General features: G+C 34.3%; 1 protein-coding gene across 1 annotated transcript; it reads right to left on the bottom strand.

Moving 5' to 3' along the window:
* Positions 1-9,470: 9,470 nt before the first annotated feature.
* LOC138332378 (uncharacterized) lies at positions 9,471-21,949 on the bottom strand. Its single transcript, XM_069280458.1, has 3 exons — positions 21,617-21,949; positions 12,758-12,984; positions 9,471-11,643 (listed from the first exon to the last, which is right to left on the bottom strand). Exons 1-3 carry the CDS (start codon positions 21,906-21,908, stop codon positions 11,521-11,523), a joined length of 642 nt encoding a protein of 213 aa, XP_069136559.1. The 5' UTR covers positions 21,909-21,949; the 3' UTR covers positions 9,471-11,520.
* Between the last annotated feature and the right edge of the window lie 972 nt (positions 21,950-22,921).

Below are 22,921 nucleotides of genomic sequence, written 5' to 3'. Positions count from 1 at the left end.
AATAATTCGCGTCTTATTTCAAAGTTTTAAGGATATACTAATTTAGATATTGAAATGAATTTGAGTGTTGTATTCATGTGTGAATCTGGTTTATAGATAAAACTACCTTATAAATTGGTATTGTGTCGTCAGTTGTCCATCATTTTTTTTTCTAAACAAAAGAACGCGTTTAATTTTCATGATTTCTGTTTAATCTATATTGTTTATAAAAAGATAATGAAAGTTCAAATGTAAATATAAACATTGGGTGTTATATTTTACATGCACATGTGTGCAAAACACATTGGGTGTTCTAGCATATTCAGTGATTAATAAGTATATATCCGAAACACAAATTCTGAAAGTAAAACTTACCGCCGAAAGATAAAATACAGACAGTTTGCAGAATATTCATGATACACGGTAAGTATTGTGTTATTGGACATACCACAAAAAGAGGCTGAGGAACTATAAAAGGTATTCAATGATCATGGTCAACATACCACGAGAAAAAGCTGAGGAACTACAAATTGTATATAATAATCTCGGTCAACAGACCACGTAAAGAGGCTGATAAGCTATAAACTTTATTCAATGATCGTGGTCAACAAACTTTGTGCAGACGCTGAAATAATATAAACTCTATTCAATGATCTCGGTCAACAGACCACGTAAAGAGTCTTTGAAACTATAAACTGTATTCAATGATCATGGTCAAGAAACACGATCATCACAGATATCCCCGAAATGCGACTAAGATATATAATCACTTGTATCATTATAACGCTTGTAGTTTGTTCCATATATCGTTATGTACATGTTGCACCAATGCATATGTACAACTATTGTTATACTTTATACAACGTAAAACTGAAATGTCGCTGCGAAACCTTGTCATCAACCTGCGCCAAACACAATAAATTAAACATGATGCATGGATCGTGATAAGCACTAATGATGAGAAATCAATAATTCATGACTACAAGTACTCTCTGTATTCGATCATGTATAGGAAATAATTGATTATCCCACAGGGAAACATATGGCAATTATTTTATCTGGATTAAGTTATAGAAGCAGAAATACTTTTCCAAATGTTTGTAGCAATTATTCATTCGAGGGGTGTTGATAAAATGCGTTTTCCAATGATGCTTGCAATAACTATAACTGTATAGAAACGAGCCGAACTTAAGGAACAAATCAATGATGCATGCAATAACCGTATAGGAACGAGCCGGACTTCAGGTAAAAATCACTGATGCATGCAATAACTGAATAAGAACAAGCCGCACAACAGGTACAAATCTCTGATGCATGCAATAACTGTATAGGAACGAGCCGGACTTCAGGTCCAAACTACTGATGAAGGCAATAACTGTATAGGAACGAGTCGGACTTCAGGTACAAACCAGAGACGCATGTAATTATTTTATAACTGTATTATAGGAGAGGAAAAAATGTAGCGGTCAGACCGGGATTCGAACCCGGAACCCTCCGAACACTAGCCGAGTTCTCTACCGTCTTAGCTACCTGGTCACCGATAATCGACCCAGTCCAATCCCGCTACACTCCTTCCTCCTTTCTCGAAGTCTTCGCCCTCGAACACATACGAGACTCTTCAGAACACCACCATCGGGGGTAATGTATTTGGGTGCCAGTTCTGTAACAGGAGAGGAGAAAATGGAGCGGCCAGACCGGGATTCGAACCAGGGACCCTCAGAACACTAGCCGAGTCCTCTACCGACTAAGCTCCTGGTCACCGATGATGTACCCAGTGCAATCGCACTAATTGGCAGGCTTTAAGAAGTCCACAGTTGTATAAGTTTTAATGGCAACGGCGAAATCCATATAAAAATGTTCAACGTCCCAAGAAGAGAGACTTTTTACAGTCGCTAATGAGATTGCAGCCGAAGCCTCGCTCATGTATATTATATCGGCCACGCAGACAGTATGAATTTTGATGAGATGTTTTTCAAGATGTTTTATATAATGGGGCTTATATCGTCTTATTGACGGCACTTTGTATAGATTTGTAGGATGATCCAACGGTAGTTACTGTTTTTATGACGATGTACTAAAGATATCGCTCTTTTCAACTGTAGTAACCGTTTTTATGACGATGTACTAGAAATGTGTTTTATAGCCTCTAGGCAGGTAGGCGGGTTTATCGTTTTTTTATCTAGACCTCTAAAACGTCTAAAAATGGCCTAAGGGCACTCTGGTGGGTCCATGATTATTTAATCTGTAACTAATTCTCAGATCCCTTTGGAACGAGTCTGGCCTACACAATGTAAACCACTGGTGCATGCAATAGCTAAATAGAAACAAATCAGGGGCAGATCAGACAGGATCCAAGGAAATGTTTAGCACATTCTTTATGTACTTAACCTTGTTTAATATGACTGAAGTTCTACACGAATTATACAATATTGTATTTACATTCTTTGATATCGTCTTTGTTTTTTGACAATACATACTTTTACAGATAGATTATACCACAGCAGTACCGTTACATTGTGTTTTTACCTATAAAGGTTGCTAAGTTACTTTATATTGAAATCTTCTATTCTATAAGCATATGGGTTTGCAATATGATAGCTAGGGGGAAGTTACGAATCTGACCAACTTAATCATTTTTACAAGATTAAAAGTAAACGATTTCAATTTCTAACATAGGATTCACAAATCGGACACAACCTACATGTACCTATTCCACTCTATCTACCAGTCTCTATGGGTAACGATTATTGCAGTATCTAAATATACAGATACTATTTCTATCTCTTGTAATGAGTCTAGTTAAATAAATTTAAAAATTGTATTTGTTTTATCACCAGTGAATTATCCCTATCTGTAAACCGCCGCTGTAAGTATTGGTGAAACATGTGAACATATTAGTGTCAAACTTACCTGTAAGTATTGGTGCTACATACTAGTGTCAAATTAACGTGTAAGTATTGGTGGTACATACTAGTGTCAAATTAACGTGTAAGTATTGGTGCTACATACTAGTGTCAAATTAACGTGTAAGTATTGGTGCTACATACTAGTGTCAAATTAACGTGTAAGTATTGATGCTACATACTAGTGTCAAATTAACGTGTAAGTATTGATGGTACATACTAGTGTCAAATTAACGTGTAAGTATTGGTGCTACATACTAGTGTTAAATCTACCTGTAAGTATTGGTGCTACATACTAGTGTCAAATCTATCCGTTAGTATTGGTGCTACATACTAGTGTCAAATCTACTTGTAAGTATTGGTGCTACATACTAGTGTCAAATCTATCCGTTAGTATTGGTGCTACATACTAGTGTCAAAACTACCTGTAAGTATTGGTGCTACATACAAGTGTCAAATCTACCTGTAAGTATTGGTGCTACATATTAGTGTCAAATCTACCTGTAAGTATTGGTGCTACATACTAGTGTCAAATCTATTTGTAGGTATTGGTGCTACATACAAGTGTCAAATCTACCTGTAAGTATTGGTGCTACATACTAGTGTCAAAACTACCTGTAAGTATTAGTGCTACATACTAGTGTCAAATCTACCTGTAAGTATTGGTGCTACATACTAGTGTCAAATCTATTTGTAAGTATTAGTGCTACATACAAGTGTCAAATCTACCTGTAAGTATTGGTGCTACATACTAGTGTCAAAACTACCTGTAAGTATTGGTGCTACATACTAGTGTCAAATCTACCTGTAAGTATTGGTGCTACATACTAGTGTCAAATCTACCTGTGTAAGATATTATCGATACTGTGGCATGTTACTTATTCTAGTGTTTGCAATAAGTTTTTAATACACGTGGCCCATTTTAAATCAGTAATTATGTTATTTCTATAATCTGTATATTAAAATGGAAAGGTGTATGTTCACCTGTTGTAAGCTTGTGCCAATATATAATCAGTTTTAATTTCTATATTATTGGCATCCACTAGTTTTAACGTACACCATAAACATGACGTCGAACTGCGAAGCTTCAAAATATGCTTATAGTATGTTTTTCTTCAATATATTTTTTATTTAATCGAGGACAGCAATTATATGTTACAATTTTAGAAACGGCAATTAAATAACCAAAGTGCACCATACAAATTAGTGGCAAAATTACAGATTTGAGGAAGAGCAGATGTTAAAATGAGCCATTGGCTCTGCTGGAAGCGTAACCAAACAAATGTATGTATAAAAATTATGTAATTTACATTTAAGACGACACCGACCCAACCAAAATTTGGGCGTATTAGTTCCAATTGAACTAAACGCACAACCAAACAATTACACGCTTTATTTGCTTAAAACTAAAGCAACAAGCGTTACCAAAAGGAGGAGGTACTCTTTCTGCGCTAGTTACAAATACCTAAAGGGCTGGTGGCTCAACAATCGGCTAGGGAAGTTTGAAATGAGATAATAAATCTCTACAATAAGGTGGCCGATTTGTGCCATTTTCGCCTTTTCGCGTCCAACGCAGCACCCCTTTTGCGTGCCATGCAATACTATAATCATTCTTCCCATATCTTGGTTGAAGGTATCCCTGGACGCCCTGGCCTGACAAAATACTCGTCTGATGACTGAAGAATAGAAAATACATATGGTTTGTCTGGCATCTGCAACTGTTTAAGGTAAGTCATACATAAAAAAGCAAATACATGTAATTGGGGAAACTTGTCAGTAGGAACTGTAATATCACTTTGAAAGGCCCTAGATTTCCAGCGACTTAATTCCTTAATTTTCTCCTCAGGCAAATGTTGCCTCACCAACTCAGAACGAGTGAGACTTTTAACGTCCCGACCTTAACCCAATAGCATTCAAATTCTATCTGAAAAAGGAAGGAATTTGAAATCTAGAACGATTTACATTGCAAAAAACATACCAGGGAGCTGCTTACTTAATAAGATATATTGTTTCACTGGATAGCGACCCATTTGTAGACAAAGAGATAACGACTCCTTTCCAATCTGATCAGTTTTAGAACGTTGTTTTTTTGCACCATATCCTGCCTATAACAAACTGTGACATTATGAGCTAATAAAGCATGACCAAACTCAGACTCGCCAACAAGTAGAAAGCCATAGTATTCCGCTGGAAAAAGAGCTGAAAATAATGCTGCCTCATGAACTACAGACCACCGGTGACATCTGTATCATATCTTAACTAACAACTCTGGTGAGATAAGAAGACGCCTATCAACTCTATCATTCAGTCTGGACAAACCACTTTTCTTAACTGGGTAACATCAGCAGAACCATTTAGCTTACACTTAAAACTAATGCCAGGCAAATAGGATTTCAACATTAATAGTGCCATTTCCTATGTAGGCAAATACACTACAAAATCTCCACTGGCTATTGTTGTTGCCTAAACACTCAATGCACTGGGACCTCTCTCTCTCTCTCTCTCTCTCTCTCTCTCTCTCTCTCTCTCTCTCTCTCTCTCTCTCTCTCTCTCTCTCTCTCCCTCCCTCTCTCTCTCTCTCTCTCTCTCTCATACTTACTGCTGCATTCAACGTCCTGGAACAATCATGTTCCTTGCATAGAGGCTGGTAGAGAGAATCGAGTTACGCTTTCCCCTACCATTGTCCATTCATGACTAAAATTCACATCAGGACATGTACAGTTTAGAACGAATGACAAAATCTGACATTCAATTATGCCACCACATCCTCGGTAACTCGGTATTGGAACTATTACATGTATATAACGCTCGGGTCACTGAGGAGGACAATATATCTAGACTAGTACTAGCGTATACACGAACAAAGGGGAGCAACTCCCATCAACGAACATTACCAGACACAATTTAAACGAAATAAATTACCGCCACTTACATTTAAAGCAATGAAAACATATACATCTGAAAATATATTAAGATAAGAATGTAGATACCCATATTCACCGGCTGATTTATATCTCTGCTACCAATGCTATCACGATTTACTATGAACTAGTGCAAGATTATTCATTTTTAAAATTACTAAAGTACCGAAATAAATTCCGATATGGGATAAATAAGTAAAACAGTCTTCCAAATTTATTAGCAACGATACCGGAATCTTCACACGACCACGTGTCCGAGGTCAGGATGGCCGCATGATGACGAACGGACATGGCGACAGCATACAACATAATAAAATCAAATGACATCCACTGTATACAAAATGTGTAACAGACACACAAATAATATCCGTACGAACTAAATTTACTGCTGGCACCACAAATCTTCAACAAGCGGGTTGTTTTCACACACAAAGCCTAGGGAGCAAAATACTGTCCGATTTTACTGGACTTTCACTAAATTAAAACGGATTTTATCCATCTCCCAACTGGACAGTTCCAAAGCTATAGTAGGCCAGGGGGCATAACTCTAATGCCTTCATCTGATAAATTGGAATCATTAATAGACCGTTAGTTCTTATTTTTTATGAGGACAGATAGTGTTAGATGAGGTATACGATTCCTGAGTCCTTATTGTCGTAGTGGTGCTGCAGTGGTATCATCAAGTGTTAATTTCTACATTAAGTGAGTATCTACCGGCTAAAAGATGGCGTCAAATTGCGCCTGTTCAAAATATTTTATAAAATTTTATTTTATTTTCATGATTAATAAAGAAGAATAAAAAATATCAATACATCAAACAATTTCATCTTTAAATCAATAGATAAATGATCTTTTGTATATTATACAATGCAGGTGTTGCTTTCTGGGCTTTTTCCACGAGGAAAAAGATTTTGTTTCTTCACGAAAAAGTTGTAAACTCAAATCTTGTACACGGTTTTTAACTTTTCCAAATAGAATAGTTTTCATTCTGCTCACCTTTTGTATAAAGCCTTAACATTTTACAAAAAATATATTTATCAAATTCACAGATAACATTTTGCAACACTTCAGCAGTTTCTGATAAAATGGCTTTATTTTCCGCAGACGGAAGATTAAACAACTGTGATTATTATACCTCAAGTGAGAATCCTGCATTCTGATTGGTCGAGAGATATTTGGTATTTCACACTATCACACGGCAGGTAACATTATAACAATAGGAAACAATAGACACGATCGTAGCAACCCCCTAGCAACGGGTGATGGTGTATTTTTGACAGTGCAAAATATTAACCGTCCGAAAAATATGCGCATTCGTTTCCTATTTCGACGCCATCTTTGTGTTTTGAAGCGACGCTTCAAAATTTATCTGGAGCTATTAAGAAATAGTTTTGCCACATTTGTCTCTTTATCAATAAAAATATCATATTAAGGACGGAGCTTCCCGTTCACGTCTTTTCGCTTACCGTCAAAGCGCTATATGTTGGTTTTTATGAACCCGTCGGTGATTAGGTGAACGGAAGACATGCGATTTCAAGCGTCTTCGTGACGTTGCTAATGTTGTAAACAGACGACGGGACGAAACCAAAATCATTGAGATTTACAAAAACGTAAAGATTTAAACAAACGCAGGAGACAAGACAACAAGAATTTTCACTAAATACTTATTGAGAGTATTCTTTTTTATAATGCAGTGATAGTTAGCGCTACTGAGTAGAAGATGATATGCTATTCTAGTGCCGACGGTGACTGTTCGACTTTTGCTAAATTCAGTAAAAATGTTTCAATATATTGCAAATACTTGAAAAGTAGTTTTGTTTTTAAACTTTTGGTATAATAAAATAAATACTACCTCCATTAGAGGGTGACAGTGCCTAGTGTCAAACCTCGGAATATCACTGTCACCCGATGCGAAGCCTCGGGTGACAGTGAAATCCTCGGGGTGACACTAAGCACTGTCACCCTCTAATGCAGGTAGTATTTATATAATAACACATGCCATGTCCCGTGTATTGTAAACACTTAATCTAAACACCAAGGTCATTCAAATGTTAGGAGCATCATTGGACTTATGCGTAAACTAACTTACCATTTTGCCGTGAACAATTATGTCATTCATGCAATTCACATTCCCGGGAAACAAAATAATATTCCAGATGTAATTTCTCTGTTCAAGGTGCAGCGTTTCAGCCAGTTGCACCCAAGACCGATTCTTTTCGAATTCCCTGTCTCCCAATGTCTGCTTTAACGATGAACTACGCTCAAAGGTGGAAAAGTTGTGGAAGTTGTGCGTTAAAGGGACAACTCAGTCTAAGAGAACATTAAAATTTGTACATATATCGGAAAAAACCAGTTCTAATGGAATTAGATCAGTCGGTTTTACTGTGATATGCCTGAAAAGCCATGTGACATGTGTGTAGATGTTCAAACTCGCTCGCTGTCCGCCATTACACACTGTGGTCGAACTTCTTGTATGCCGAACCCTGTCCCTTGCTCGTAGAGTAATGCAACTTTTGTCTAGAACTGCTCAAATCGCTTTGTCAGTAGTGTGTTTACCTTATTAGGTGAATTGTCTTGCCTAAAAATCATTTTATCGCCTTCTCAGTGATTATTTAATTCATTTGTTTAACGTGCGTGACCTTGGCTCGGGTTGGGTACAGCGTCCATATTGTACCTGCTTCATCGTATTGATCAACGATTTTATATTTCAACGATATTCATTAAAATACTTAACAATGACGTGGAATTTGTCAATTTATGTTCCATAAGAAATGTAGAACAATACATTAATGCTATATTTTGCTACTTGGTTATGTAAAAGAATTAGCCTGAGTGAATTGTCTCTTTAAGTGAAAATAATCTGCCCACGTACCGATCAAGTTTGAATTGTTTTCATTCTCTTACAAGGCATCGATTTTCCAGTGAATCACTACCCCCTGTGTCAGAAGATTTACTCATTCGCTTTGTCACTTATTACCATACTGCATTAAATTTTATATTTGACACTATGAAGAACTATTTACAAATGCGACTTTTGCAACGGGCCAGTCCCGGTTCTCCTTCGTTTGTGGACAATTCATTTTCGTCTAAACCCCTTATGCGTTGCACTTTCATCACATGCTTGAATGACACACATACTATGCGTGTAGGGATAGATAACCGTGATTTCAATTATCGTTCCATTCCGATTGGTGCTACCACCTCAGCTGTATTAGCTGGTGTTGAAGACCATGTTATTCAATCTCTTGGAAGTTTGACTTCCGATTGCTACATACGATATACAGTGTATTCGCACCGATCCTGCAATCGTTTCTTTAGCCCAGATGAATATGACCATTACTAATCAGGTTTTGTCTTATAGTATAGATGGCATGTTCTATTACATTCTATTTTTTCATATTCTACATACATTATATAAGCATATTTTAAGAGTTCATTCATTATAAAGTATGTTCGATCAAGTCTAATAATATTTTCTTTGAACAATAAAATCAATCCGTGCCATTCGCCGTAAAAATCAAACTACCTTCATGTTTTTCCATGCACAACAGCAATTCAGAAAAAGCGCGCAGTTGGCTGACAGCTTAACTCTGTCCTTTTTCCATGACATCACAAAAATAGTTCCTATATTTCAATTATTTTATACAGGTCAAATAGTAATAACACATTTAAAAAATTTAAATCTGTTTTATTGTATGTCTCCGATTATTTCGTGCATAACATTGGCACGTGATTTTGTTGAATGTCAAAAGAAGTCCGCCAATGTTTACATTATGTACATGTACAAATTGTATCATTCGCACCAAATCAGGTCACGTTCTGCACTCAATTTATTTGGAAATAAACAGATCTGCCCCAACTGAGATTATCGATACAGAAATAGCGGCAATTGGAAATATTATTCAATATATTTAATCCCGAAATTATACTGGTTTCAATTTCAAAAATATATTTCCCAGTACAAACGGCGAAGATATCCGTGATTCCTCAGATAGGTCGATACCTACAGTAGAAGTATAATGCATAGCTACGGACATGAGGATTCAATTCATAATAGAAACAGGTGTTGTATAGATAGCTCGATTTGGAAATGTTAAATTTGGTTATACTTTAATTCGTGTCTAAAAATATTTTGTTCGAAATACAAGAGGTTATCGACTTGTTTGAAACTCCTTTCTTTCGTAGATTATATTCTGTTCCACAAGCAAACACATGATATACATATACATTGAAAACCACCAGATTCATTATCTTTCAGTCGTAATTCGTATTTTTCGATTCCAATGTTTCAACTGATAGCTAGTGAAATTTTCACGACATGATACATGTATATCTGGTATCATATAGCGAATTGAAGGTAAAAAAATATGTCGATTGAGAGTATGGCAATTTTCATATTTATTTCATCAAACTAATGATAATATCTTTGAATTAACTCGAAACGCGGTAGTGTCATATATTCTGCAAATAATGACAAATACAAATGTTATGTTTTGTTGGGCTATTAGTCGTTCCCATTTTTAACGGATTGAGCTTCAGGATTTTCCCGCAAAGGAAGAAGCTTAAGTTTAAAGATGCTACAACGCCTATGAATAGCATTTTTTCTCGATCTTTACACCATTATAAACATTGAAAAGTATGAACTTCTTTTCACTACAAGATACACATATCAATAATAATTAATTGCGTTCCGAAAAGAACCCATGCCAAAATGCCTTATTTGGAACAAAGTATTAAATGCGCATTCACTAAATAGTAAAATAAGTTATTTATTTGCTTTTTTGTCTTGAAATAAACACAAATATACAGCAGTTATTATCAAAATGATGCTCTGTCGACGGTGTAGCATTCTTAAAGAAATACATGTACCGAAATCGGCGCTACAAACCAAAGAAAACGATGTGAACAAATTGCAAACAACGCTCTGATACATTGAATGGATGCATTTCTCTTGTTTTAAGCATATATGGTAGCAAGAATGTTGATATTGTTACGTAAATATAAAAGAAAGGCAAATGCAGCTGCTAAATTAAAAAAAGATAAAAACATCTATAAAGGTAAAGAGTTATAGTTAACAATGTCTAAAGTAACTCGTGGTTATACAAAAAAAAACTAATCTATACTTCCAGGTTTTCAATAAAGAATATTCACCAATCCACAGAAGAGTACGAATTTGCACAGAAAGTTTCTAAAGTTTCAGCAATTACTATATCACACATGTCACAATAGCTCTTCACTTAACACATAAAAAATCTTCCTGGCTCTAAATAAGTGCCTAAGAAAGCTAAAACAAGGTGATTGTCACTTGTATAGCTGTTACCTTATGTAGATATATAAATATTACTTATACTGTAATTTTACTTACTTCTTGAAGTACCCGAAATCAGTCAATAAAAAGAGAACATTCCAAAAAAAAACCATTCAGGTTATCATTACAGTAAACATATTTACAAATCTATCGGTCGGAAATACATATTGTGTGATTGACCTCAGTTTTTTTTATTACTGTAAAATGAGCTAAATTATGCAATGTAATAAATAGTAATGTTTATTTAAAAGGAGCAATCAAAATCTTCGAAATACATTTAACATCAAATACTTAAATGAAAATTACCAAATATATTTCGTAAAAGATATGATTATCTAGTAATAAAAATCCAAAAGTATTCAAAATTAATCTCTTCACTTGACTCACACAAAGTACATTGTATGTACAGTTAATTAATGATTTCAGGCCAGAGAAGCCATGATGGTTCACTATCATCTGCCGGCTCGTCCGTCTGTATCCAACAGTTACAGATGAATGTATACAAATCTCCACTATCAGCTTCCATGGTCACCTAAAAGAATATAACGTTTTAGAGAAACTATACTATACCATTCCTGCCACAGTATTGTTTTGTCTTTTGAATATGTTGTATTGACTCAATCATATACACAAGGCATCAAAATGACAAATACTTACGTTAAGATAGCATTTCATTCCATGAAGAGTGTTTTATCTTCCCATTTCAGGAAGATGTGCCCGCTTTGATCGGGTCGAAATACTGTAGATATACTGTAAAATATACCTTACAGTTTCAAACTACAATCTCTTAATTCGCCAATCAAGAGATTTCGCTTATATTTGCCATTTACCATTATACATATAAACTGAAGAAATAAAGGATCTTAATATGTCGACTAGGATAACAATTGATATTTCTACAATAAATGCTACAGTCTTGATAAAAAGAATCTAGGTGACCAACCTGAGTGAAGAATCGCTGATGTGAAGTGAGCAAACTAGATAGTTAAGTAACTTAAAACTGTGATGAAGGAATTCAAAACCGTTAAAAGATAGTCCTTCTTATTAGTTTGAATACTCCAACAATATTGCACTCAGAACCCTGATGATCGGGCTTACTGAAACTTGGAAGCGAAGCCATATTTATCGACTGTGACAAATATAACACAGACAAACGAATCCCATTGTAAACGTGTTGGCGTAATATGTTGTGTTTGTAGATCAGTCTTTACAATTCTGTTGGCATACATGTAAATATGCCTTCATTTTAAACTGGTAGCCATAGAAGTTACGATCATTGCCGAACGGAAGTCGGAAAGTTAATGACCCGTTTCCGAAACAGTTCGGACAGACGTTACGTAGTAACGGTAGACACATGACGTTCTCGGCAACGACGTTACAATATCAGCTAAATTCGGCTTGTTTGACTAAGTGGGACCCACCTAATGATGTTTAATAGTTATTTGATTTTTATTAAAATATTCCGAATCATAATCATTATCGCTCATCTTGACTTCGATTTAGTCCTCTTTCTGCATGCTTTACAACAAATGTTTATTTCAACATTCTTCTGAGCCATGAGAAAATAAGAAAGATACGGACATTGAGCCTTTAACATATACTACTATATCGTCATGGATTAACTTCCCTGCTTTTCATCAACTTACCGTCAGTACGTATATCCCATCTGATCCCTTCTGGTATAACCGGATGTTGCTGATTTTGCCAAGGTAGCCTCCATATATCCTCTCTCGTGTCTCTCCATTTACGAAGTTGCCGCCAAGGACGACATCAGAAACATTGAACTTTGTCCCTTTTACATCCATATAAAGAGTGTTTGGAGATTCAGAACCCGGTCTTGTATCGATGTAAACAGATAAAACCCATCTAAACCCTGCATATACAAGACAACAATAGATGAGAACGAATACTCAACAATCAAGGCGCCGATTTCTACACACAATAGACGTAAGTCATAACTTTTAACATAACTGAAGTTTTCATTCTTATTTACTTACATGCAAGCTCCACATAGAAATGGACACAAAGTGAATTGTGATATAATACATCTCATAAATATGATAACATATTAATATAAAATGACGGTTTGATTAAGCTAAACCATGTTGAATATAAAATTAACATTATTCATCCAATAATGGTATGGTCACATCACAATAGCTTGGAATCCATATTCAATCACAATCAATACATAACTAGACATTTTGAAATAACCATTCTAATTGTTACAATACCTGTTCACTTTTGAAATAGAGAGCAATAAAGATAAACATAAAACTTGGCAAAATAGTATCCCTATTTTGGGTATTCTTAGAATAACCCCTTTCTATTACGGCAATATTCGATACAGGAAACTAAAATGTAAAGTCAATCCAAGGCGACTTAAAACCAAGACTTATATCTAAGGATGGGGAGTAGGGTGGCTTTTAACCTTCCCAAACTAGGATAAATAACGGCAAAATAAGGGACAATGATATTCATTCCAAAGAAGGAACTTAACATATCAACAAATGAGCAATTAGCATTAATATACTTGTAAAAACCAATGACAGAGCGCCTTGGATTAGGGATCTATACCGGGAAACTAATGGAGGCCACATTAACATGTTTATCTAATCTGGTTGCGAGGACACCATCGTCTAAAAGTATTGTCGAGGGATAAAACGGGTTTAGTATATCATCTTCACATGACACCTGTTTTGTTACAGACCCACGTCAATTCTTTATTTCCACATCATGATGTTAAATTAACAGTAGATTGTTATTTTCTGAAAACGAAATTCCGGCCCATGAAGAGTAGGCGACATTTGATCGTCACACTGACACAAATCAACATCCGGAGACATTTGAACGTCACACTGACACAAATCAACATCCGGAGACATTTGAACGTCACACTGACACAAATCAACATCCGGAGACATTTGAACGTAATACTTACACAAATCAACATCCGGAGACATTTGAACGTAACACTTACACAAATTAATCTCAGGATACTTTTGAACGTTACACTAAAACAAATCAACATCCGGGGACATTTGAACGTCACACTTACACAAATCAAAATCAGGAGACATTTGAACGTCACACTGTGTTCCATGAACGAATAACAGAAATGAGAAACCAGCAGCTAAATTCAAAACACAATTTAATTATATATACAATATTATACAGAGATGGTTTACAATATCTAAAGTAATTGGTGGTGGTACAAGAGTAATACGATGATTTAAAGTGTTACTTATCTGTATGTGAATGTCCTGGTATAATCCTTGATCCTTCCAGGTTTCAAATTAACAATAATCACAAATCCTCAAGGAAAATGAATATCCACAGATGATTTGTAAAGTTCCAAGCAATATGAATAAATCCACACAAAGTGTTGTAATAATCCACAGATAAAGTCACAATAGCTCTCCCAATAGAATCTTATATGGCACTGTACAATTCTTGATATGTCTCATTACAGGTATCATTACAGTTCTGATTAGCCTTGGACAGTTGGAATATATATAGCTAAACCCTAATTCAAGAATATTGGAGAACATTCTACTTCTAGAAATATCTAACTAAAACAGTAAACCAATAAACACACAGAACTTTCTGGAAATATATCATTCTAGATCTCAACTTATAATCAACATGTTTACAAACATATTTGTTTATACATGATAACATTCTAGAAAGTTCTATAACCTAGATTAATGATATGACCTTTATAGGATGTATTGATGATAAAGCTATAGGAGTTATCTCCCTTATCTCATAACTACATGTATTTAGTGTCATACATAACACACCCCTCCTTAAGGAAAAGAATTTTTTTCTTGAAAAGGAAACTTTCTTGACATATCAAGTCATATTCAAATCCTTGATAAAGCATCAGCCAGGATATTGTCTTTCCCTTTGATATGTTTGATGTCAAGATTGTACTCTTGCAAAGTCAAACTCCACCTGAGAATTCTTTGGTTTTTGTTTTTCATTTTCCCAATGAATGTCAAAGGGTTGTGGTCGGTGAAGACCAACACAGGCACAACTGTAGTGCAGATATATACATCAAATTGGTTCAAGGCCAAAATCAACGCTTAACATTCTTTCTAACTGGTGGAATAATTTCTCTGGCGTTTGTCAAAATTTTTCGAGAAATAACAAATTGGATGGTCAATTTGTTCAGAACCTTCTTACTAACTTGCAGAAGAACATCCAGGGATGGCGCTTTAACAAACTGTTCTACCTGCATAGTAGTCATGTTTATCTAGCTGTTGGTTTCAAATATAAACTCCAAGTTTAAACACAAATTTTGAAAATTTCTTAATTAATTTTTCAAAGTTAGATTTCACAAATTAAAATATCGATCTCGGACGAGTTATCTCATAACTACCTGTATTCAGTGTCATACATAACACACTGACACAAATCAACATCCGGAGACATTTGAACGTCACACTTACACAAATTAATCTCAGGATACTTTTGAACGTCACACTAAACATTTGAACGTCACATTAACACAAATCAAAATCAGGAAACATTTGAACGTCACACTGACACAAGTCAACATAAGGGGCAAAAAGCAAACAAAAGAAAAATGTTCAGGGGGTGCATATCAATTAAACTTAATTAACAAATGCATTAAAAAACATATTAGCTAAAAGGTTTCTTTTCAGTAAAATAGGACAAGCGTACAATTTAAAATGGTTACTTAAATGATATTTTGAATAACAGAATAATTTATTTCAAACTGCTCAAATTTCCAAAGAATCAAATATGGCTTTGTCAGCTGTACAGGGATATCGCAGCTTTGTGAAATATGCCTCTTTTTAAGTGAATAGGAAGTAAACGGAAAACTAGTAACTAAACCAGTTAAAGTAAAGTGAACTTGGACATTTCACAATACACTCACCCACCGACGATGTGGACATAACGTTGATAGGAATTTATCCCCAAGGAGTTGTCACGCGATTACCAGGAAAAGGTTACACTGTCTATTACCGGGATAGGTAAAGGAAATTTTACTTGTGACGTGAATTCATCAACACAAACATTGTTGACGTCTTCATTAATTTTAACGTAATGCGACATCCACGTAAAACAGCTCTATAAAATGGTTCTAAATGATTGATGTTTTTGCCATTGGTCGTTACAATATGGGAGAAAAATATCAAACATGAGTCACCTTTGTAATGGCCGACAGCCCGTTCCACTAGCTATGACTACAGATGTCAAGACAGATCGTGGGTGGAGGCTTTCAGTAGCTGAGATACAGTTCAGCTACATGTCAATAGCTCAGTGTTATCGTGTGATTCGTCGACGGAGGGCAACATAGGCTACATAGACGTAGACTTTGTGGTATATCAACCACTATTAGACACCTGGGAATAGCTACAAGACTTTTATAGAAATTATGTGATATTTCTGTGCAGGATAATGTATTTGTATATTAGGATTGACTAGGTTGTAGTTTCTACTTCATTTCATTCCATAAGTGACATACTTTAGGTGTAACCGCACTAGTCAGATAAGTGCTTTAAAGTACACATGATTTTATCTTTGAAATGGAAAATTATTAATGCATGAAGAAAACCATCGACAGTAATCAAATTTTTATCCGGTATCGATTCGCTAACAAAGTGATGTGTACTGTTTTCATCATGGTATCAGCCATTGCTAAAGGTTTGGGTAATAATTAATGTAAAAAGTATACGGTTTGGTACACAAAATAGAATCGGTTTGGTAAACAAACTAGCAACAGTTTGGTACACAAATAAAATCGGTTTAGTAAACAAAATAAAATCTGTTTTGTAATCAAACTGGCAATGATTTTGTAAACAAAGTAGAATTGGTTTGGTAAAAAAAACCAGGCAACGGTTTAGTACACAAAATAGAATCGGTTTGGTACACAAAATAGAATCGGTTTGGTAAACAAAATAGCAACGGTTCGGTACACAAAAAAATCGGTTTGGTACACAAACTGGAATCTTTTAGGTACACAAAAAAGCAACGGTTTGGTACAAAAATAGAATCGATTTGGTCAAAAACATAATTGGTTTGGTACACAAAATAGCAAAGGTTTGGTAAACAAAATAGAATCGGTTTTGTAACAAAATTTCAAAAGTTTGGTAAACAAAATAGCAACGGTTTGGTACGCAAAGTAGAATTGGTTTGGTAAGCAAAATTTAGCATGTTTGGTCCACAAAAAAAATCGCTTTGGTACACAAACTGGAATCTTTTAGGTACACAAAAAAGCAACGGTTTGGTACAAAAATAGAATCGATTTGGTCAAAAACATAATTGGTTTGGTACACAAAATAGCAAAGGTTTGGTAAACAAAATAGAATCGGTTTTGTAACAAAATTTCAAAAGTTTGGTAAACAAAATAGCAACGGTTTGGTACGCAAAGTAGAATTGGTTTGGTAAGCAAAATTTAGCATGTTTGGTCCACAAAAAAAATCGCTTTGGTACACAAAATAGCAACGATTTGGTACACGAAAAAGCAACGGTTTGGTACACAAAATAGCAACGGTTTGACATAAAAAGTAGCAACGGTTTCGTGAATTTTGATATACAAAAAAGCAATGGATTGGTACACAAATTAGAATCGGTTTGGTAAATAAAATTGTAACGGTTTGGTACACAAAGTAGAATTTGTTTGGTAAACAGAATATACCAGGTTTGCTACACAAATTAGAATCGGTTCGGTTCAAAAAAGAAATCGCTTTGGTACGCAAAATAGAATGGGTTTGGTAAACCAAATGGCAACGTTTTGGTACACAAAAGAGAATCGGTTCGGTAAACAAAATAACAACGGTTTGGTACACAAAATAAAATCGGGTTGGTAATCAAACTGGCAATGGTTTCGAAAACAAAGTAGAATTGGTCTGGTAAACAAAATGACAACGGTTTGGTACACAAAAAGGTTCGGTTTGAAACTCGAAATAGAATTAATTTGGAACACCAAATAGCAACTGTTTGGCTCACAAAATAATTGGTTTGGTAAACAAAATAGCAACGGTTTGATACACAAAATAGAATTGGTTTGGTAAACTAAAAAGGTATTGCTTTGGTATTTTAACACATATGTTTTCATCATACAGCTAAAGATAAACTTAGATGAGTCGATAAGAATGATTTTAAAGAAATCTTTTGGTAACGAATATGCGGCTTAATAATATAGCGGTGTCTATTACGTCATCATATTCAATGTCTATTACAGCATTATATTCAGTGTATATGACCATCATGTTCAATGTTTATTACAACATCATATTCAATGTTTATTACAGCATAATATTCAATGTATATTGCAGCATCATATTCTATTCTAATACAGCATCATATTCAATTTCTATTGCAGCATAATATTCAATGTATATCGCAGCATCATATTCTATTCTAATACAGCATCATATTCAATGTCTATTACAGCATAATATCCAATGTCTATTATAGCATCATATTCAATTTCTATTACAGCATCATATTCAATGTTTATTACAGCATTATATTCAATGACTATTGCTGCATTATATCTAATGTCTATTATAGCATTATATTCAATTTCTATTACAGCATCATATTCAATGTCTATTACAGCATTATATTCAATGACTATTGCTGCATTATATCCAATGTCTATTATAGCATTATATTCAATTTCTATTACAGCATCATATTCAATGCATATTACAGCATCATATTCAATTTCTATCGTAGCAGCATATTCAATGTCTATAAAACATCATATTCAACATCGGACTGTATATTTAAGGCAGTTATAGCTACAGAATTTTTTTTATGAAAATGACATGACCAAAAATTTTGAGTCACTAACCTGTTATACAATATACTTGCGATTAAAGGCATAAAAAAGTCAAATATACTTCTTTTGTGCTGATGTTTGTTTTATTGCGATGTTCTTTATGGTTTCCATCATGGAAATGGGTTCTATTTGACACGTTTTTTTAAATGTACTTGTGAATGTGTATTGTGTGACTAAAATATGATCATCATTCACTCTAATGGACACTGGTAAATTGTTTCAAGCCTGCAGTTGCTACTGACTCTGGATACTTATATCGATCAGTTGAACTCGGCCTGAACTGCTTGAATTATGAACTACTATCATTAACACTTATTGACAGTAACATTGTTTATATCAATGCAAAACATGATGATGGAAATGTTGAATATTTAACGATAGGCGAAATGATGACTGAACTTTGCAATCAGAACTAATGAATTTAATGATGAATGTAATCAATGACAAAGTGATGAATGTTGAATGAATGAGGATCTTAATGAATTCTATGTTCAATATGAAGTCAGTCAGACCTGATGAAGAAATTATAACATATAATAATAACATATCAGAAATGATGAAGACAAATAATAATGAATGTAATGATGAATGCTATATGAAATAATGAATGTTATATTGAATGATGAATGTTACATGTAATGATGAATGTGATATGTAATGATGAATTTATATGAAATGGTGATTGTTATATAAATTGATGAATGTTATATTGAATGATGAATGTTATATTGAATCATGAATGTTATATTGAATGATGAATGTTATATTGAATGATTAATGTTATATTTAATGATGACATTTATCTGAAATGATGAATGTTATATTGAATGATGAATGTTATATTGAATGATTAATGTTATATTGAATGATGAATGTTATATTGAATGATGAATGTTATAATGAATGATGAAGGTTCTATTGAATGATAAATTTTATATTAAATGATGAATGTTATATTGAATGATAAATGTTATATTGAATGATAAATGTTATATTGAATGATGAATGTTATATTGAATGATTAATGTTATATTGAATGATGATTGTTATATGAAATGATGAATGTTATATTGAATGATGAATGTTATATTGAATGATTAATGTTATATTAAATGATGAATGTTATATTGAATGGTTAATGTTATATTGAATGATGAATGTTATATTGAATGATTACTGTTATATGAAATGATGAATGGTAAATGTAAAGACGAATGTTTTATTGAACGCTGAATGTTATATGAAATGATATATTTGAATATGGAATGATGAATGTTATATGAAATAATTTATGTTTATGCAATGATATATGTTATATGTAATGATCCATGTTTTATGCAATGATGTATGTTAAATGTTATGATTAATGTTATATGAAATGATGAATGTGATATGTAATAATGAATGCTACATACCATTCATGCAAATTTGCTGACCGAAAATAGAAAAATTCATAAAATTCTGTTTTCTATAATATTAGGGTGAATGTAGTCTCGATCCTGTTGATTTTTTGTCCTAAATTTCTTACGATAGAACAATATACAAAACTATTTTATATTTACAAATGCTAACTAATTTTTGTTATTTCCCAGGACCGTTTCTATACGTAATTGTCATGTTTTGCCATATTTTCGCCCGTAAAAAAATCAATGAATAGGCCAGAAAGGAAATGAAAACCCATGTCAATTTCACAATATTTGTATATGATATGCCCAAGGTAATATGTTTTTTCACATATCATATAAAAACACGGGGTCCTCGATCAAAATTTCACAATTTTGTAAGCTTGAAGTTTGTAACTCGCAACCCTACCCCCATTTCATCCAGTGCTTAGATTTTCTTCAAATTGTGTGTTTAAAGGAAATCCGTATGCGATTTTTTTTAGAATTCCAGAATTTCGGTCCGGCAGGGTCCCCTCTTATGATTTATAGCGACAAACGACACTTCCGGTGTTTAAAAATCCATTCCCATTTACGACAGGGACCGCAAAAACCTCAGAGATACCATATAATTTTCACTTCACTGCTTTTATTTGATTTGTTTAATGATTTTAAACATTCAATAATCTATGTAGAAAATTTTCACCTATTGAAAAAATATCCAAGTGTGATGTCTTGGCGTATCGGAAACCATTCTGGAATTCAAAACAACGGGAGCCCAACTACGGGCATTTATTTAAAAGTAAGGGTTTGTGTACAGTTACTTGTCAAATTTACTTTAATTCCTCAAATTAACTAATAAAATGTTTGGGTGATCGGATGGTGTAGTGGTTAAGCCGCTCGCCTTTCACCTAGCCGGCCGGGGTTCGATCCCTGACATTGACCTGAAAAGGTTAGGGGTCACCTGCCCGATCACGTCGGTTTTCTCTGGGCACTCCGGTTTCCTCCCACAATAAGATCCCTCACGCGCTTACATCCGGGGCATCGAGAATGATTTGCATAAGTTTTGTATAACTTGTTTCGTAATCGATGTAAAAGAAATAAAGTTTATATTTTAATGTTACTCTTTTCATCAAAAATGGGATCGATGGCATGTGAGAAGCATTGTTTAGGCAGTTTAGTAAGGATGATGGAGGCAAACATGTCTTTTTTTAATGATAACTCGTTTTATATCAATAAATCATATTGATATCCTTCACATATTATTTAACCCGAGGTTGTGCACGGTAATCATCTACACTTACCCGGTTTCGCCATATACATTGTAGAGTTGACAGGAGCCTGAGCCTCACTGATGATCAGTTGTGAGTAGGTGATACACTCTGTATCATGTTCTGTGAAGGAGTAAGTAACACACCTATCGCCCAGTAATATGCATTTGCATGCGCACATGATTGTACTCGTGATTCCGGTATTTGAGTTGATAATATGCAGATTCTGCTCTGATAATACAGCGTTCTGCACTCTGTGGAAAACGTGACTTTCAGAGAAAGCGACCTTATATATAAATATCAAAATGTGATACAGATATAACATTTCTGTCGCTGTTACTATAATTGTAGTATATTTTCAATGTTCTTTAAATTATCTAATTCACAAACAACTAGTCAGAAATCCCTGCGAATACTCAGCGTTAACACCTGCTTCCAAATGATAAACTGTAGAGTTAGCGACAAGTCTTAATTCATTATTTATAAATATGAGTTGTATTAACCCCTAGAGTGCCATATAGGCTCTGTGATACTACCGTTGAGTGCCAAAGGGACTTTTTATAGGTTTTCTGAAATTCGACAGTTTAACAATAGCGATGACGTCATATAACTATTCTGCAACGTCATTTTCGCTCTCAATAAGATCGGATCGACGGAATAATGGCGACGCGATTGTTTGCCCCATGGCTTTAACAATGGCTTTATATATTGGCGTTTTTTTTACCAAATGGTATTATAAGATATTGTCAGCTCTTTCAGATCATACTATTTGCAGAGTCTTCCGATGTATCATTTTCAAAATATCATTATTCGTTCACCGTTAAAACTCAATGAAACTTTCTTTGTTTTTACAAATAGCTCGAAAATGCTTGCTTTTAAGACACGATGTTCTAAAAAAAATACGCTATGGCTAAAATAATTGATGAGTGAGTAGACAATTTTCTGGAAGTTTGGCAACTTGTTTAGAATCCATCAATAAATAAAATCACGTAAATACAAAGAACAATTGTAAAATATATTGCAAAATTGACCATGTGATAAGAAGTTTCAGCCGAAATTGAGCATATGAAGTCAATTTGTGCATTGGAGCCTGTCAGCCATGTTGTTTTTTGATTAGTCATAAGTTATTGTCACTAAGTTACAATATACGTGTACGTAGGAAGCGAGACATATAAATAAAAAGAGATCACCTCAAATACCTTCCGAGGATTGCATGTAGCAGTAAAAAGAATGTTTACGGACGACTGAAGAACGACGGACAAAAGTGATACTTCAGTAAATAAAGTTTATGTTGTATAATTTAATTTTAAGGGATTTATGCTTAAGAAATAAATGTTG

The sequence above is a fragment of the Argopecten irradians genome, chromosome 9 (assembly GCF_041381155.1).
Source record: "Argopecten irradians isolate NY chromosome 9, Ai_NY, whole genome shotgun sequence".
NCBI classification, from domain to species: domain Eukaryota; kingdom Metazoa; phylum Mollusca; class Bivalvia; order Pectinida; family Pectinidae; genus Argopecten; species Argopecten irradians.
The sequence above is the reverse complement of the archived record's forward strand: the minus strand, read 5'-3'. Positions and strand labels throughout refer to the sequence as shown.

Coding starts and splice junctions, on each gene's coding strand:
- LOC138332378 (XM_069280458.1), bottom strand. CDS start 21,908: ATGTTATATCTGTATCACATTTTGATATTTATATATAAGGTCGCTTTC. Junction 12,985..21,616: donor AATGTATATGGCGAAACCGG/GTAAGTGTAGAT, acceptor TTGTATATGCAG/GGTTTAGATGGGTTTTATCT. Junction 11,644..12,757: donor ATGGGATATACGTACTGACG/GTAAGTTGATGA, acceptor ATATTCTTTTAG/GTGACCATGGAAGCTGATAG.